This window comes from Amblyomma americanum, chromosome 7, assembly GCF_052857255.1.
Source record: "Amblyomma americanum isolate KBUSLIRL-KWMA chromosome 7, ASM5285725v1, whole genome shotgun sequence".
In the NCBI taxonomy this organism is placed as follows: domain Eukaryota; kingdom Metazoa; phylum Arthropoda; class Arachnida; order Ixodida; family Ixodidae; genus Amblyomma; species Amblyomma americanum.
This window is the reverse complement of record NC_135503.1, coordinates 169,163,070-169,182,179: the sequence shown is the minus strand read 5'-3', so window position 1 is coordinate 169,182,179 and position 19,110 is coordinate 169,163,070. Positions and strand designations below refer to the sequence as shown.

At 46.7% G+C, this 19,110-nt stretch overlaps 1 protein-coding gene across 2 annotated transcripts in view; it reads left to right on the top strand.

Moving 5' to 3' along the window:
- Window positions 1–19,110, top strand: part of LOC144097582 (putative 4-coumarate--CoA ligase 2) — a 365,926-nt gene that overhangs the window by 291,182 nt on the left and 55,634 nt on the right. For both annotated transcript variants that reach the window (XM_077630250.1, XM_077630251.1), the window contains 3 exons: window positions 1,487–1,762; window positions 3,982–4,126; window positions 16,248–16,505. In XM_077630250.1, the coding sequence (XP_077486376.1) occupies window positions 1,487–1,762; window positions 3,982–4,126; window positions 16,248–16,505 (679 nt within the window). The remainder of the gene's footprint in view (window positions 1–1,486; window positions 1,763–3,981; window positions 4,127–16,247; window positions 16,506–19,110) is intronic.

Here is a 19,110-nt window from a genome sequence, read left to right as displayed (position 1 = left end):
AGTCCACGCCGAGAATCAGTTTTTTGGAGCACTCCCGTAGCACGGCAGAGGAGCCAATAAAAGTGGCACCATGGATCTGTACGCGACCGGTGGAGACGCCAGTCGGCGCTACCACATGGCAACCAGCAGTGCGAATCTGCGGCCCAGACCGAGGTGTTAGAACCTTTCGGAGGGCCGTGGCTAGCTTTCTGCTCTTAACAGAAAAGTCGCCTCCGGTATCCACGAGTGCGGTCATACCATGGCTGTGGGCGGAAACTAGAATTTCGGCGTCGAAAACCATTTTTTTACAAATCGTCGATGAGGTCTTCGGTGACGTCACCGTTGAGGTCGTCATTGAGGTCATCGATGAGGTCGTCGATGTGGGCGTTGGTGGGGTCGCCGATGAGATCGTCTTTGAGGTCAGCGGGTGAGGTCTTCGGCGTTCGGGTCATCACATCAAATCGTCGGATGGAGGCTGTTCACTCGCTGCGGCAGCGGCGGTCCCACCCCTGGAGGACGCCATCTTTAGTTTTCCCGGCGGGGAGATGTGCCTCTGAATATGCCAGAGGATGATGCGCGACTGGTCGAAGCACCCCGTCTTGGAGGCGGCGACCAAGACAGACGTCGTGGCAGAGTCAGGAGCAGTAGGTGATCGGCCAGATACTGCTTAATGCCCCGTGGTCTTTCACCATACCGCGATCGAGATGCGCCCGGAGGAAATCCTCTTATGCCCATCCTCCTCTATGGGGAGTTTTAAAGGACCTGACCTGGCTCCCCGCAGTGGTAACAAAGTGGCCGGTTGTTGGGTGGGAGCCACACGTCCGCTTTTCGAACAGAGCGCAGTTCATGCCGATCGACGGGGGGAAGGTACCCCTTCCTTGGTTCGGTAGCAGGGCGGAATGCATGCGACACTGGCCCAGGTCTCCGTAGGACTTCACTGTAGCTCATGATGTACAGCTGCTGCTGTGCTGTCCGTAGGGCTTCGCTGTAGCTCATGACGTACGGCTCCGGCTGTGGGGCCAGTGTTAAATGGACGGCTCGCCGAATTTCGTCAAGGACGACATCGGCTACAGCTGCAACAGTTGCAGGTGGAGCATCTAAGCGGAGGTTGCGCACTTCCTCGCGGACAAAAGCATTTGTTGGGCGAGTTGGTGTTTACGATGATCCATAACTACAGCGCAAACGACAGGCGTCCCTTCTTCATCTCTGTCCTGTCGTTTGCGCTGTAGTTATGGATCCTCGCGGACTACACTCCACACAAGTTCCCGAATCGCCTCGTCCCCGGTAATGGCAGTGACGCACAGCAGTTAGGGGCCGCAACACTTCCCTGACGACCGTACTACGTATATATATATATATATATATATATATATATATATATATATATATATATATATATATATATATATATCAGGGTGCCTATAGCGAATACAGCGCCTAAAGTATGCTGCACTTACATCAAGCCCAATATATAACCGATTTGTCTTTCATTTACGTTCTATCACAGGTGACGTCTCTATTCAGCTTCCCTACTCGACTGCGAAGCCTTGTGCACGAGATGCAGCGCATGAATGTGAAGCTTGACAAGGTTCGGAAGGTCTCCGTGGGCGGCAGCCTGGTGACTGAGACACTGGCCCGCGCCACGATGGACGTGTTTCCCAATCTATTCAACTTCCGCAATTTCTACGGATTGACGGAGTGTTGCAGCCTATTGGTAGCCCCTGGACAGGACGAGATTGATTTCATGGACCTTGGGGTGCCCAGCCCAAATGTCGAGATAAAGGTTCAGTTTGCGTTTCCCTACATTCTGATGCTTTTCTGTAGTGTTGGCTGCGCATCTTTCAGTACATGTCTGCGAGCAAAACATGACATATGCTAGATGCCGGTACATGTGCTTGAGGAAAATCCTGTATTGCTTAATATTTGTTGTTTTGCTCTCCAGAACGTAAAGCTCAATTGCAAATTATGGCAGACAAAGCATCATTACTGGGTGAATTCGAAGGGAAGCGCGGTATTGTTATCTTTTGTTTAACGACACCGGCAAACAGTTTTGTAACTTTATCTGGTACGCGTTATGCTACCAGAACTTTCTGGAACAGTAATTGTAATGCGAGTCCTATTCTACGCTGTTGAGCATCGTGATGAGCGTTTCAAGAGCGTTTTTCCTTGAGCAAAGTTACTCTAGGTCGGCTGCTCATGATATGGCAGCGTGCAGTACTCATCAAGATATCAGACCGAGTCTGCATTAGAGGCTTCCTTGAGATTAGGAGTAAAAAAAAGATCAAAGCATAAAATATACCGTCAAACGAATACACCACAATGTACTCCATATGTGCAAAATGTATGCGTCAGTATTACTGTCAAAACTAATATCACATTTCGTAAGAAGGACCGAAAAAATATCAGTCGGTTTGAGCAATGTGGCCAATTTCGGATATACGCGCAAGCATGGCGTCAATTGTCGCGTGGATCTCCGATCTTCTAGGTAGTAACAGGCTAACGAATTACAACCCCAGCTTCTCACTTTGTCTAGCTAGTGTGCAAGCATCATTGTAGCACCGTTCTCCTCCTAACCGCTGCTGCTCATTCCGCTTACCACAGCGCACTTAGGGGCAGTGCCGCCTAATTAGCGCCATAGTTTCTTGACTCGTTACCGCCGGCTACTTCTTAGCACGTAAGCCACTCGGTGGGCTGGTGAAGAGTGGCGCAGTCGCAGAAGGAAGGTGTCATGCAAGGTGTTGCCATCGGTGGAACTTCGGTTGCTTGGGTTTGGTTGCGAGAGTTATTCCTCTTCCTGAATAGCCTCTCAGGATTAAATGACCTGCTGCCTGAGAAGGTGGGCAGGTGAGCAGCCTCCCACAAAAGCGGCTGCAGACGAACTGACAGACATACACACACGCCCAAACGCGGAGAATGGCCCCTATAGGCGCTAGCGCACTAAAAAAACTGCTGCCTATAAAATGGTAATAATGAGGAATTTGATACTTAACCTACTAGAGATGGCCACAGATTCATGGAAGGTATAGAAAGTGATTGAAAGGCCCACACATATCATACCATACCATTAATTCACAGGGTGAGTGACCAGGGTGCGGATACAGAGTGGTTTATTGAACGGAGCATAACTCATTTCGATCATTGTGCTGCTGGTTTTTAAAGAACTTATGTTTGACGAATTCATCAGGCAGGTGGTTTCCTGACACACACAAAATGAACAAAGGAGGAGAAAGCCTCAGAGCGCTGTTTGGCAATGTTTTGACAAAAGGTTTATTGTTTATAGTTTATGGGGGTTTAACGCGCCAAAGTGACTCAGGCTATGAGGAACGCCGTAGTGAAGGGGTCCGAAAATTTCGACCGCCTGGGGTCTTTTAACATGCACTGACATCGCGCAGTACACGGGCCTGTGCGATGTCAGTGCATGTTAAAGAACCCCAGATGGTCAAAATTTCCGGAGAATTTGCCACCGTGTGGGCAAAATGTTCATCGTTGGAGGGCCTTCAGTCCGAGGAGAAGGGCCCGCTGTATGCAAGGAGGTTATTATGTGGGAGGGGTGTTAGAGTGGGAGCGTAAATATGAAATTCTTGTCTAGGCAGGATGGCTGATAATGAGGACTGACTGGTTGTCCAGCAAAACATTGATATAGGAATACGCAAGCTCAGGAGAGAGGAATGCAGGGGTGCAGAGCGTGGAGACTTAGCAATAATCGACTTAGTCTCTGATGGTAGAACCAGCAAAACTGACGCAAGAAAAGAACAAGGACGCACACACCGAACACAGCGGTGCTATGTGTGTGCCTCCGTTTTCGCGTCCTGCGTCTGCTTCCGCCATCTGTGCATTATGAACCAACTAGCCCAGCAGTTTACTCTATGGAACTTCAAAAGTCTGTGTACAGCTAGGCAAGTGGCATGGTGTGACTGGCTTGATTAACCTGTAGAAGATTTTACTTTCAATGCTGCCTGCGCGCGCGCAACGTCTAAGAGTGTTCACATGATCGCTACGCAGTTCCTCACTCTGGACAGTCGGGAGCAGGTGGGACCCAAAGAAAACGGGGAGCTGGTGTTCCGCACTCCAGCCATCATGCGCGGCTACTATAAGAGGGCCAAAGCCACGGCCGAAGTGGTGGACCCTGCAGGTTGGTGCTTTTCGGGTAAGTCACTTCGCTCAATAATGTCGCCAGTGCGCAGGGGGATGAATGAGGAGGCTGGTGCGCAAACTATGACACATTGCGGTTTAGGTGGCAAATGATATTAAACTGATCAATGAAACCGGACAGAGTCTCACACTAAGCATGCACACTTTTTCAGCACAAGATATTCACGGTTTAGTGCTCATCGCAAATTAAGTACTTCTTACACTGTCGCCATACGCTCCTGTTTCCTAGGGAACCACCGTCTGGTTGGGGATACCTCCGCTCTCCTGATACCCTCCTGCTTCCATGGTAACCACCCATTCCTCTCATGTGGCACCTTTCTACTTGTCCGGTAGCCATCCTCCGCGTGCTTCCCATGACAATGCACCCACCGGAACGGCCGTTTATAAAGCGGTCGCTAGAATCGGAATGCAGGATTAAGACGGCAGCATCGAACCTCATATCTTATGGTGTCGCGTCCTACGTTAGTAAAAAAAAAACTGTTGATTGGGCGAGAGGGCGATAACGTCAGAAGGCCACATTACCACGCCGCAAAGTTAAAAGCTAAAAAACAGTAGGAGCACCCGCAACCGTTGAGTCTTCCTACGTTCGTTAATAGGAAGCCCTACATATTATTCACTTCAGAAGTTAGCTGCGGATGCTCCCTATGGGAAACAATTCTGAAAATAATAATAAACACATTACCTTACAGAAAAGAATTGTACACGGCGCGTGTGAAGTGCCATATTTGTTCCACACTGCGCGTATTTTCCAAAAACACCATCATATACAAATAATGTCCACATACAGCTATAGGATGCGTAATAAATAAAACCTTGCAATAATTAAAAACATTGACACATTGATAACAATTGCTGAGTCAGAGCAAAACACAAAAAAGTGTAGTACATTCGCAGAGCAAAGCCTTAGAGTGTTAAGGGATGCTGCACAAATTATGTCCCACAAATCTTGCAATTTACGTTACCTACACTACTGAAACAGCTGTGCAGCCACGAAAACATTGCCCTCTCTAATATTTATTTCGAAAAATAACCCTAGATATTAGTGTAGTAGTTTTGTGGCTATCGCCATTTCGTCACAAAGTGTTACGCTCCGTTTACTTATTTCCTCCTCCCCGTTGTCCTTCTGCGTACGAGTGTACAGTAATTCCGCTTATGAACCTATGTCCTTTTTGTTCATTTTTCCTACAACGAACGTAATGCGTGATGCGCGTACATTTATATTTCTGTATGCTGCTTAACAGACGTGGTCTTCTCGGTGTATTTATCCTTCTCTTTTTGTATCGTGTCATACTCCAGTGCCGCTTTGTAATGTGGAAGTCAGGAAATAACAAACCCTTTTTACAGCCTCTGCAGTTTTCCTCGCAACCTGCCGTTGCTGAAATAGTCATTCGTAGCTAACTGCACATGGCTCACTTTTCACGGCTTCCTGGCAGCTCTTCTTTTGCTCTTTTGACGTGCCAGAGGCCAAAACGTGTCATCGAGCGTGCAGAAAATTTACCGCTGTCCAGCCTGTTTACAGACAACTTGGCGTCTATTGCCCTCAGGTCGTCAGATTTGTGTTGCTCGTTTTCACTGTTAGCCTTTCGTGGAGCGGCAAGACGTATATTTTTGGGTCACTTTCGGAGTACTATTCCCCTTGGCTTACTGTAGCTGTTTCTAACGAACAGTCACTCGCGCATATCGGCTGGTTTCTTACTGCCAATTTCTTCATCTGTGCTTGACCCAAATAAGCCTTTATTCTCTACAACAGGTGGCGTAACCGCTGGCTTTATGTCGGGTGCTTTTGCATCCCAGGCCTACTCCACTGTTCGCCTCAGCTAGCTTCAGCACACTCTCCAATAAGTGGTCCAATTCCCTTCCTCCATTTAGCCTCTGCAGATCAGCCTTCAGCTCACTCAACCGCGCCCGCTTTGCTTCCAAAACGTACCCCACATCGAGTACTGATCGGCGTAGATAATTCTCTATGCTGCATTTTGTACCCCTTAACTGTCCTAACGGCTCGAACACATGTATAGAGGCGTGTACACTGAGACAGAAGGAACTCAGATTTTCGATACGTTGATCCGCATAGCCTGCTCCTCCGTGCCGGTGTCCGCCGGCAACTTCACCGCATGCTTTGATGAGCCGTCACGCGCCGCTGGTCCTGTGCACGTTGACATAGCTTTGTCTTGTCCCGCCGGAGGCTGCCGAGTTCCCTCCTCGATGCGCTATTTTTGCTGAGGGGCTGCAGCTTCGAGTCGCAGGTCCACTGGCATGGTCCATGCCGCCGTCACTGCTACTCTAGTCTCCTCGGCAGCTGCCACTTCCATGCGCCTGCACCTGGTTCTTCCAGACCGCCGATGCCTCTCTTGCTGATGCCGGAATGTCACCTTTTTAATACCTTACTTCCTCCTGTGCGTTCTTCCGATAGTCGAAGGGTCCATGCCGACTGCGCCAGTAGAGTTATGCAGCAGAGTTTCCTTGCACCAGGGCTGCGCCGTCAGAGACGGTTTGCAGACTTCAATGCTTCTTGCACTAAGGTGCCCCGTCGGTGACGGTGTAATGATGACTTGCAACAGCGAGAAACAGGAGAAAATGAACTGAAGATTATATACAAGGGAGTTACAACTTGCACAGCACATTAAACTGAGGGACAAATAAGATGGAACTGGCTAACAGAGAAATCTTCCTTCCTCGGCACAGCCAGATATGCAGAGCATCTGAATCTAGCCCAGAATCATGGATTGAGCTCCCGGGCTCAGTTCTAAGCTCTTGGGATTACCTCTCAGATTTAGGAGGTTCCAATGGCAGCAAGCGTCAACCGGACTGGTTCCTTTGCTGCGGACTGACCCCTTCAAATTTTACAGTATTAATAACTGTTCCCCAAAACACAAAATACAAAAAGTTAACAACTTATTTGCAAAATGCTTTGCACAGAGTGGTCTCCACAAAAGCCATTGAATCGCACGCCCCACCCTACTACTTGTGCTCGCGAAAACATTTCTCAAGAAAGAAAAGAAAATTTACGCGGGCCGTAGAGTCTCTTTCTTCACGGGTCAATCAGGTGCCTTCTTAGAACACCTTCATTTAGGACCCCTCGTGTGGTTCTCACGCTTTGGACGTTGCGGGAAGGGTCACTGTCATGCAATCTCCCTTGGGTAGTGGATTCTTTGTTGCGCCACGCTGTTGCCGGCGGTTTCGGGAAGGCACAGTGACCGGTCGAGGGACGCTGTTCGGTTTGCATACACAAAGGCCATTGCCCTGGACTTCTGACGAGCTGCTGGCAAAGGCTGCCGGCCTTGTGCGGCAACCAGGTGCCCCCGTGTATAGCTGCCTGTCACCGAACAACCTTTCAACATAGGCAATTACTGTGCAGGAGCACTGCATATCCTCAGAATGTCCAACGCGCCTCATGCTGACTCATCGACCTCTTTGTGGCCATCCTTTCTACGGCGAAGTTGGCTTCTTTTGGCCCCAAGGAGAGGAGGTGGGGGGGTGTAAGTACGCATAGTGCATGATAGCTTTTTACAAGTACCTTTCACCCATGGTCCAGCAAGAGCACTGGGGTTGTCCGTTCTCCACTAATTAACGCCAATTAAAGGTTCAGAGCACACAGAAGACGCGGCGTACAGTACAAAGCGTTTTCGGCTGATGCTTGCTACTCAAAGAAGCCTCTTGTCTTCGTCCGAAGCAATAAAGTGCAACTGAAAGAGCCTACATTCATTCTATTAGGCTGCTGGTGATGCGGTTTGCTCGCATTTGTGGCCAGTTTTTTTCTTTAGCCGCCGGCAGCAACACAGTAGCAGACCGACTAATTTTTCAATCTCAATTCATGCGAATAACAGACGCAGAAGGGTGAGTAGAAGAACATGCTTATACTTGGCGCCACGCGAGGGCAACCTGTGCCAGCACCTGCCGCTGACGCATACTTACCAGGAGAAGCGGCGGTGCACTAGTTGACATCGAGGCTGTTTTCACCCTCGCCATGTTATAAGTCCAACTGCAACACACGCTCTAGCAGTGCGCTGTTGAAACGAATTTGTCACCGATATTGGTGGCAGTATTCGGTTCTTATTTGATTAGGCTTTGAGCTAGACTATTCGTTTTCCAGCTGGTAGCAAACCTGCACTACTCGTATTTGAGTGGGCTCATAAACAGTGCCGTTATATCTGTTAAATAAAACTTCGTGCAATAAACTTGCCTCTAATATCTTGCGGCCTTAGTTCCCGCTCAGTGGCTATACCGAATTGAACGCGCTTTAAACTGGGCGCATTTTCACGCGCCGGAAGAGAGGAAACCCTAACGCCGTCGTCTCCCACCACCTCTGTTACGGAGTAGTTCCTGCTGTCTATACATAAAACGCAGGCAGCTCTCTGTACTTACTACAATTTTTTAATAGGACAAACTTTCGCGCTCTCTATATTCACGCTGTGGAAATCTCGGTTTCGCGCGAGATTATATAGCAGGAAAGATGAGTGAACTGCCGCAATGTGGACTTGGTCATTTTCGGCTAAAAGCGATTACCGCGGAACGAAGTCGACATTTCGACTAAGTGAACACTTCAAGAGTGCAGACCAGTGGAGATCGGAACGTACGTTCGCGTTGCATTCGGCGCTAGCGTCCCGAAACCAGTGTAAAACAGCTACTTTCCATGCAGAAGGAACCCCTTGTTCTAGCAGCCTATTGGTGCTGTTACTGTGTCCTTATCAAATCATTAGGCTGTGTGTTTTCTCTGGGTATAAATGGTCCTTATGAGTGCTTTTCCTAGCCGGACCACGTACATTACGTAAAGTTTAAAGAAAAATAAGATTGCATGTATCAGTGCTGTTGGGTGGCCTTTTTTCATGTTTAATTTCCAGCCAAACCAGGACGTTAGTAGTGCATGTTGGCTTTCTTGACTGCATTTATTTTTTTTTTCGGTGCCATGCAAGGGTCTCGTATGGCCAGTACAATAAAGCTCACTGAATTTCCAAGTGAAGTCGTTAAAAATTTTTCTGAACACCACACACCGGAATACATAGCTTCCTTAGTGGGGCTATACCTTTTTTTTGGGATTGGTAGGGCCGGGGATGGAACTTAGATACTCCAGAATGCGAGGCGAGTGCTCTAACACAGTGCCAACGTTTCGGTAAAAAAGGGGTCAAAAGTGGGCTTTTACCGCGTGAGGCGGATTTAGGGTTGCTTGACGGCGGAACGATTCACTAGCCCGTCAACGCAATAGTTTGGTCCGGCACCCTTTTTCCAAGCATCTGACCCCAGAAGAGCCGAGCACCAGGCCGGGGAAAACTTGTAATCATAAAAAACCTGTGGGGGCCCAACGGCACTGCGGATTGAACTTAGCAGCACCTACCAATTGCTAGACGGATGCTCTACCACAAGAGCACGCTTTGGTAAGAAGGATTTTACCGCTCGAGGCGGATTTGCGGTTGCTTGACGGCAGAAAAATCACCGGTACGTACAAACAACGGCTTGGTGCAGGACCCTTTTTCCCAGCATTTCTCTCAGAGCCGAGCACCAGGTTTGAAAAATCTTGCACCTATTAGAAAACCGGTAGCTACCTAGCCGCAGGGAATCGAGCTCAGCACCTTCAGATTGCGGGGTTGATGCTTTATATGAAGGCCACCGGTACCGATTCGGTACCCTTGTCTTATCTGATCTTTTCATCTTATCCTGCTCTTCTGTGTCAGTGTTTTTTCAGATTTTCATTTTAGTCTTGAGGTTTCAAGCCAACCGCTGAGCCTTCCAAAGAGTTCCACAGTTTACATGTATCCATGGATGAAATAAGATGAACGCCAAGCTTGCCACAGCTGTATGACAAAGAAAGATACAAAACCACCTGTCCTAAATACAAAATTCTATTGCAACACATGAACCGAGGGATGCACAAAAGAGCTTTTTTAACCGAGCGCAGCACGTATTGCGTTCATTACACCTTTTGCAGCCAAATTACTCGCTTTAGAATCAAGCTAATATGCACACGAAAATATAAAGCGAGAAAATTTAGCCGAACAAAGGAACAATTAAAAAGTAAAACCTTCAAGTCAAAAAATTTTGTAGTGAAGCATTACCAAGAGAATTTATTCTTTTTTTTCATGGTTTCGGTTTATCGTCTACAGACCGCTGTTGTTTAAATGTGTTTGCTACGGGCGACGCAAACTGAGCTTTGTGGAACTCACGCTGGACAGTTTTGACGAAGTTCCGAATTATTTTCTGTTCCTTAAGTTCGTAGATGTTGATGAAATAAATGCTCCCCCGAGTAATAGTCATTATTAACCAGATATCAGTTAAGTCCATCTGGCGCTACAGATTCCGCACAGTTGTATTCGGCTAGTGGGCCAAATTTCGGGCAATAGATAGATTGAGCTGATGCCACCTTTATTGTGTCTCGGCTACCAGGGTGCCAGATATACCATTTTGTGACATCTAGCGGAGTTACTGCACCCTCATCTCATTATCATCATCAGCCTGACAACGCCCACTGAAGGACGAAAGCCCCCTCCCCTATACCTTCTATCAATCCTCTCCTTGCGATCTGCGGCCTCCCTATCGCCGCCAATTTTTTAGTCTTATTCACCACCTAACTTCTTGCCGCCCCCTGTTACGCTTTCCTTCCCTTGCAATCTGCTTCGCATTGAATGCTCTGCATAAGCCATTTATTTCTCTTGATATCGATTAGAACACCATAAAACTGTGTTTTGATCATTCCCCACACAGCCCTTTTCCTGTGTCTACACGTTAAAGCTTTCATTTTCCATTCCTTAGCTTGCAGACTTGTCCTTAAGTTGAAGCCTTTCGTTAGCATATACGTGTGTGCTCTATAGGTGAGTACTCGTAAGTTAGTTTTTATATACTTTTTATTGACGGATATTATTGGTAAACTGCTGGTCATGATCAGACAGAACCTACCAATTGCGCTCCACCCGATTCTTGTTCTTCTAGTTATTTCCCACGCGTGATTCGGGTCTGCGGTCAATAGCTGACCTAAGCAGGTGTATTTCCTTACAGTACTTGCACTCGCTTGCAATAGTAAATTTCCGTTCCCTTTCAACAATGTTGAAGATTATTTTAGTTTTCTGCATACTGACGCAAAGCTTTATAATGTTTGTTCAATTTTCAGAGCTGCCGGCACGCGGCTTTGTAGCTTTCTGAGTGATGCAGCACATAACCTGATTCATCTCGACTGATCGTACACGGGTTGAGCCTATTCGGCGTTGTTCTGTATTGCTGTAGTTTGCTCGTCGTATAGAGTAAGTTCATTGCCAGCTTTAAATTCAGGGCAACCGAGAGTGCCGGTAATCCTCTTCGACGACTGCCGAGCACTCTTGGTGTTTTCTCCGTCGCATAGTGATTCAATTCACTGAGGGCGCATGTCCGCCTAATAAACAGTTTCTTGAACCCTTGTCTCTCTGTCCTCCTCGCTGCCTGGTCTGCCGTCACAACTACTTGACAAAATTGTTTTTAGCCCCACAGTACTGCCCTCCCAGACGGACTCATTGACCATGACCTGCAGCTTAACTCCTAAGTGAGCAAAACAATATCAACAGCAAATCGTAGATTAATGAGGTATTCTCTATTCACGCTTATCCCCATCTCTTCCCCAATCATGCCCTTTGAACAGTTCCTGTAAACATGCGGTAAATAACGTAAGCGAGATCGTATCTCCCAGTCTAAACCATTTTTGTATTGGTATTTTGTCGGTGACATTATGGAGGACTGTGGTAGCTGTGCACCACCTAAAGATATCCAGCATTTTTACATGTCTCCCGCACCCTGATTTTGCAATGCCTGCATGTCTGGTCAGGTTTCAACTGAGTCAAATGCTTTCTCATAATATATAAAGGCTGTGAGTATTTCTCTGTAGCGACCATCATCGCAACTCTGCACTTCCCAAGCTGGCGAGCGCTACTTTGGAACCCTTAGCTCTGGCGAGTGCCAGCATCGAACATTGGAGAGCTCTCGAGGTAGGCGAACCGTTAGGACGCTTCACTCCTTAGCTGCCTAAGTATCACCGTACCGTTGTCCTTCGTCCAGTAGAGTAAACGTGGCTGCAACCACGCCCACATTTCTAGTGACCACGGACAGCCCCGAGCACCCGCAAACGGCACAGCGTAGCCTGCTTCCGATTTCCTCCACTTCGCCGCCAAGCCTTCCGCCGCGTACAGCACGCTATGGTACTGGATCTGAATTGTGGAACTCGCCAGCCCTTGGTGGTCCTTCCGGCAGTCTAGGAAGCCTATTCAGCTGCCAGTTCTACGGGGCTTAGGCGTTCATCTACATTGGCTTCGTTAGATGACGGCCAGTGCAGGCTTTCCTCATCTGTAACGCCCTATCAACCGGCGCTTCTCCCGCCTTGCTCTTCCACCAGCTGCGGCACGCAACTACCACGCCGTCAAAGGTGCCATTCTCCGCTTTTAAGGCATCACGCGGGGCCAACGCTACCCCGCTTTAAAGGCGATCCTGCTACATGACAGCCTGGACCGGCTTCACGGTGCGTTACTAGGCGACAGTCAGTACGACCAGCTTCGAGAGCTAGTCCTCTATTTCTGGGATCTGCTGCCATCCCAACCCTGAATAGACGCTTTTGCTCCTCCTTCCTCCACAGCCCATGCAGGTGAGGTTTCATCGATTGCCCCGAGCGGCCAAGCGCCCACCAGCACACCTCGACCAATCTCAAGCAAACATTGGCCTCCTTCCGCCTGCTGCCCCAACCTCTCATGACACCTTGCCAGCTTAGGTTTTTCGCTCCTTGCAGGCGCTGATTTCGCAGCGCTGCTTCCGGCAACGACCACTTGTGAACGCTTATGCATACGCATCTGCACGTTCCTTTCTGAACATTACAATCCTAAGCGTCTTTGCTGCCTGACCCTCATCCGCCTACACTGATCTCGGACACCTATGCAACATCAGCGTTGTCTCCCACTCCTGGCTTTTTGTATGCGCTAAATCATCCGCTCCTCTTTGAACCCAATGCGCCTCCAGCGCCCGCAGTCGCACTGTACGCCCCACTCCAGTCTATTCCAAGCAAAGGCACTTCGACAGTCACACGTGGTCTCCCCCGTCTAAGGCGTTTGACTCGGTTAATCATGTTGTGTTGTCAGATACACTCCACAAATATGGGTTTAGGGGTCCTTTTCCGTCTCTTCTTGTTAACTATCCATCCAATCATTCACAGCTCGTTGTACTAGGTAAATATAGAATTGGCCTGGTGCAGATTAAATCCGGTGTTCCTCAATAATCTATACTTGCACCTATTTTGTTTAATTTATATGTCAGTGACTTCAGCTCTGTCTGCAAACTGTGCCGTGTTTTTCAATACGCTGATGATACGCTCTCAGTTGTTAGACATGAGGACTCTAGGACAGCATTATCTCTTATCCAACATGACAGCGAGTTAGTTGTGAAATGGTTCAGCAAAAATTAATTAATGTTAACAATTAAAAACACAATGAGTATTTTTTCACAATTATTTAAAGGAAATTCCTAATGATGTGTCAATTCGCTTGCACACACCAAACTGTGCTCCTTGCAAATGCCGAAAAATCATGGCTTTGTCAACGGTCAAATATTCAGGTGTGTTCTTCGATTCCGACATGTCTTCGAATACCCATTTGTCATTTGTCTGTTCTCTGCATCGGAAAGTAGCATGTTTGCTGCACTCTGGTAAGACCCTTTGCCCTATGTATGTACGCAAGCACATAGTATGCGCCTCAGCCTACCGTATATTACGGTTTTTTTGTTGCTGCTTTTATTTCTGCTCTGCCCTTTGACGAAGGAAGGTCAACAGCTTACTGAGACCTACCTTTAAATCAGTATTATATGGTAGGGCACGAAATGAAGATAGTAGCGTTTTTGAACTTTTACATATGCCTGACTTTTCTTGTCTTTCTTCTGAAAGAGTTGTATTTAAGCACATCTGGACAAGCGATTTTTGTAAACCGTATGTTCCTGTTAAAGATCTGCAAACTCTCGATCGTTTTCTCGTCCCTAGAGTGCGCACCCGTTATGGCGAGCGTCTTCGAGAACATTATGTTCCTTCTGTTCTTAACCGGTTACCCAAAGAAATATTCTCTGCTAATTCCAGAAAGTTAGATAAAGCTTGTCTTGTTCAATTACGTTTTTATTTCCAGTATTCTGCTTTCATTCCATGTTTTACATGATTTTTTCATCAATTTTTTAAAATGTATTCTTCATCCAGTCTTTTCGAATCCATTTTTGTTCTCACCTTTTTTTTTTCTTTGGCGGCTTGTCTGCTCGGTGCATGACTTATATGCTGTCTGCTGCCGGGTGCTGCTACTCAAGCCTTCTGTGGCTTTGGATTCTGTGGATTTGTACTGGAAAGGGCAAATAAAAATTATTATTATTATTATTATTATTATTATTATTATTATTATTATTATTATTATTATTATTATTATAATAATTATTATTATTATTATTATTATTATTATTATTATTATTATTATTATTATTATTGGTTTTTACGCCTGGGTGGCGCTAAGTCCCGCCTATTTAACTCTAGACACTCGCACCGCAGTGCACGTGTGCAACGATTTTGCCAAGCTGATTTGCGTCCAAAACCCTTCGCAGCAAGGAGTGATCATTCCACTGCCTCCTCAGAGCGTGACACATTCCATGCGAGCAGCGTACCGTTCGCCTCTGAATACTTTTACACCAGGCTTCTCCGATCTCGGCCTAACGACCCTGTGGCAATTGCTCCACCACCGCACTTCAGCCTTAGCCGCCCGCCTCAAACCTTACTGTACGCTGGCTTCCTCATCCGGATCCCCGACCCTGACTACTTCCCGAACGTTTTTGCACGCTCGAATACACTAGGCGCACCTCGTGCCTTGTACATAGCTCTATTGTGCATCCCCTCCCGTCGTGTTCTTGTGCTGTTTTGTGTTGTGTTCGTTCGAGAGTGGGCGTTTTCTCTATAAACTGGCTCATGTCGCGAACATCATCGCGGGCTTGGAAGGCTTAGCTCTGACGAGCGTGAGCAATGAGCGCACGCTAGAGAGATGTGGAGGTCGGCGAACAGCTCGTACGCTTCGCTCTTCAGCTTGAAAAGCCTCGCCGTACCGGTTCCCGCCGTTGAGTGCAACAAATGAAGCCACCGCCGCGCCCACATCTCTATGCTCTGATTGGTAACGCGCATATGGTCTCTTGTCGAGTGCCCTTTACGAAAGCCTGTCTGATCATTTTATTGATTGAAGTCTAAGGTTGTGCTGGCTGTATTAGCGATACGTTAGTAAATTTTTTATAGGCAGCGAGCAGTAAAATAATCTCACTGCTAATTTCCCTGCAGTAAGCTTCGGCCTGCTGTCCTTTTTCTCATTGCGCATAAAGCTTTCTTTAACTCCTAGTTAAAGGCGGGATGTCCCATTTGTCTCCTCTTCTGCCCCTCTCATCAAGTACTGATTACATTGTCTACTGCATGGATTTCTGTACAACTCTTCAACTACTTTGACAATCTTATCCACATTGCTAAAGTCACTGCCCTCCCTTTATGCTTATCTTTGGCGAGAGCCGTTATACGGAGCCCACCCTGAGCGTTACCTTTCGGGCCCAAACAATGCCCCCTATCACTGGTGACAGACACACTCACGCACAGAGACCGGGACTTCTTCGCCTGTATAGACGGACCCTGAGCTGCAATCTCGGGGCAGGTTCGTATCGTCCATTAGGGAGACTGCAGGAAGCGTCATCGCTAAGCAGCAACCAACACCGCTTTATTTACGGCCAATTACTCCTATTGTCAAGTCTTTTATAGAGCTCTCGTTTAATTTACTTGCTAATATTTCCCCTGCATTCACCGCACATGTGAAAACATTCTAATTTTGCGCACAAGTGAAAATCACAGCATTGTATTCACTAATTTCAAACCTTCCTTTACACTCTAAAATAGTAATTTTGTTATGGCAGTACAGGTTTTCATGCAGTCGATTGAACCGCTCGTGTTCTCGCCTTTACCCATGTTTTATTTTGGAGACTGAAGATTACTCAACGCAGTTCAATGAGGCAATACAACCATAGCTTTAATGACTAGCAATGTGACAGAAGCGGCGAACAGAATGTTACGCACTATAAACTTTGTAAATTTTCAAGGAGCACCTCTTTTCACGGGCTGTTGGGCGCAGGTGACATGGGGTTTTACGATGAAAACGGGCGGATTCACTACGTGGAACGACTGAAGGACATGATCAAGTGCATGGACAACCAGGTGGTGCCGGCAGAGCTGGAGGACCTGATATCGCGCAGCTGTCCCGGCGTGGCCGAAGTGAGCGTCGTGGGTATGCCGCACCCGGAGTACGGAGAAGTGGCCGCCGCTTTCGTTATTCTGCACGAGGCCTACAAGGGAAAGGTCTCTGGGGAAGACATCAAGAAGATAGTCTCCGGTGAATTTCTTGTTCAACAGTCGTTGGTTTACATTGTCCATGGTAATCCGCTAGTTCATTGCCTATATTCCCACGTTATTAACACGAACGCGTTGAACGGAAAAAAAGTAGCCAGACGGTTATGCTGGCACTGCCTAGGTGCGCTGAAGTTTTTGACCTCTCCTCTCAGCTCACCGTAACGCTCTTTTGTTCCTGGCTGGGGGATTAAATCCAACAGCTGCAGGCTCGTCCACGCTTTCACAGTTGTGGGGTAGAATAACGGTGGTAGGTGTGAGCAACTGGTCCATTGTGGCAGAGAAAGATATCCGCAATGCTTACTTTATTTGGGTGGACTTCGGGCGCATTCTGCACAACCACGACCACCCAGCGAATCTTTGTTATAAGTTTCACTAAAGAGTGAGTGCTTGCTCGAAATACAGCGAATCTTATACCTACACATTCTGGAAACCTGATCCAGACCATTCTCATGAAGAGCCCGAAAAGGTATGTCAAACTTTGGTCTCTCTGTAATCCGGTAGCGAAGTGCTGAAAGTGCTGAAGGAAAATTTCTACTTGGGGCAGTATTGACCGAAGATCCGAATCACGAGAGCGAAATAACTAGAAGAACAAGATTGGGGTGGAGCGCATTTGGCAGGTTCTCTCAGGTCATGAAGGGCATTTTACCAATATCTCTCAAGAGAACTGCATACAACAGCTGTATCTTACCGGTACTCATCTATAGGGCAGAAACGTTGAATCTTACGAAAAGCTTTAGAACTTTTTGTTCGGCTAGGTGGTGCGTTTTGTAACAAAACAACTGTAGAGCAACCAAGACGAACACAAGAAAGAGGCACACGGGACTAGCGCTAGTCCTGTGTGCCGGTTTCTTGTGTTAGTTTTGGTTGCGCTGCAGTTGTTTTGTTACGAAAAGGGTTCAACATAAGTTCACCGCAGTGAGCTATGGAAAGAAAATTGATAGAGGTGACGTTAAGATACCGGAATAGGGCAGAGTAGGTGAGGTTTCAAACGCTGGTTAATGACATCCCTTGTCGAAATCAAGAGGAAAAAATTTGCTTGGGCAGAACATGTAATGCGAAGGGAAGGTAACCACTAGTCCTTAAGGGTAACGAAAATGGGTTCCAAGAGAAGCAAGTGTAGCAGAGGACGACAGAAAGTGAGGTGGGTGAATGAGATTAAGAAGTTTGTGGGGACAGGGTTGCCGCATCTGGCACAGTTGAGGGTTAATTGCAGAGACACGGGAGACGCCTTTGTGTTGCAGTGGGTGTTGTCAGGCTCACGACGATGATGTCTTAGGCCTATATAAGTTATGTGAAGTAGCAAACATATTTTATTTAAAATAGGAACTGTCAAACTATAATAAGCCTCTACACAGCATACGGAGCGTCTGCCATTGTGCTAACTTGAATGTGAACAACCTGTAAGGGCAAAATGGACCTCATTAACGTTACTCTTTTAACAGATTATGGAGCTAGACATCATCCGCAGTGCGCATTTACTTTTATAGATTAGTTTCAAACAGCGGTACAATTTACTTTTGAGATAGAGGTGCGTGGTGCTGCATGCTAATCAGTAAAAGTTTAATTTCTTTTCATAGTGGGTGGCAACAGCATCCTTACGACCACATTTCTGGAGCCGGTTGCAGATTCTGCCGCTAATCATCAACTGAACGATGCTCGAGTAACAAACTTTAACCCTGCACACATCAACCATTTTTGAAAAAAAAAAATCGCGTCATTGAGAACAAGTAGAAAACTCTGATAAGCAGCGTCTATCCCGGCAGCGAGCATACAGGGTGTTTCATCTAAGACTGCACAATTTTTTTTTTTAAATACGCTTTCGGACTTAAAAAAAACTTTTTTCTGGACAGCATTGTCCGCGGTGTAGTACTTCAGCATACAGCTAAGACTTGCTCACTAGCAAGCTGATTAACCAGTGCAAATTTTGACTACATTTATTTCACCAAAAGCTTTTTTTTTTGGATTTAGTGAGTGGCTTGCCGATGCAGTTTTGATGCTTATATATCTGGGATATCTCTCCATGTAATAATCCTTACTTGCATGGCTCATCTCAGTATTTAGGCTGTTCGCCAAATTCTCAAATTATTCAAAAACCATTTGTTTATTTTTATTGTTTTCCGAATACTGTGGGGCTTTCTGAAGCGCTGACATGAGTGGAATGATGTAACAATGCATACGAAATAAAAAGTTTGATAAACATCGCGATACGTCTCCATTAAATTTTGAGTGGCTGTATGCAACGTTTTATTCATCTAGAATTCGTGGTTTTCGGCGTACGAATGATAAATGGGAAAAGCTTTATAGTAGCACAGCAAGGACTTATTGAAGAAAGTGGTTTACGCTGTATTAGGGTCGGCTAAATCTATATGCTATCGGAAATAATGTTCTCAATCAATGACCTAAATGCACAGAAGAATCATACATATATCTATCGAGAACTCATATTTAAATATATTATGGTTGCTTTTTGCACACCAAGGGAGAACGAAACAAAAATAGGTAACCGTTCACTGACGTCCGCTGGGAATAAACCTGATACAGTTTGAGCAGATGGTTCATATGTAATGAACAAATCTAAAGGTGTAAAT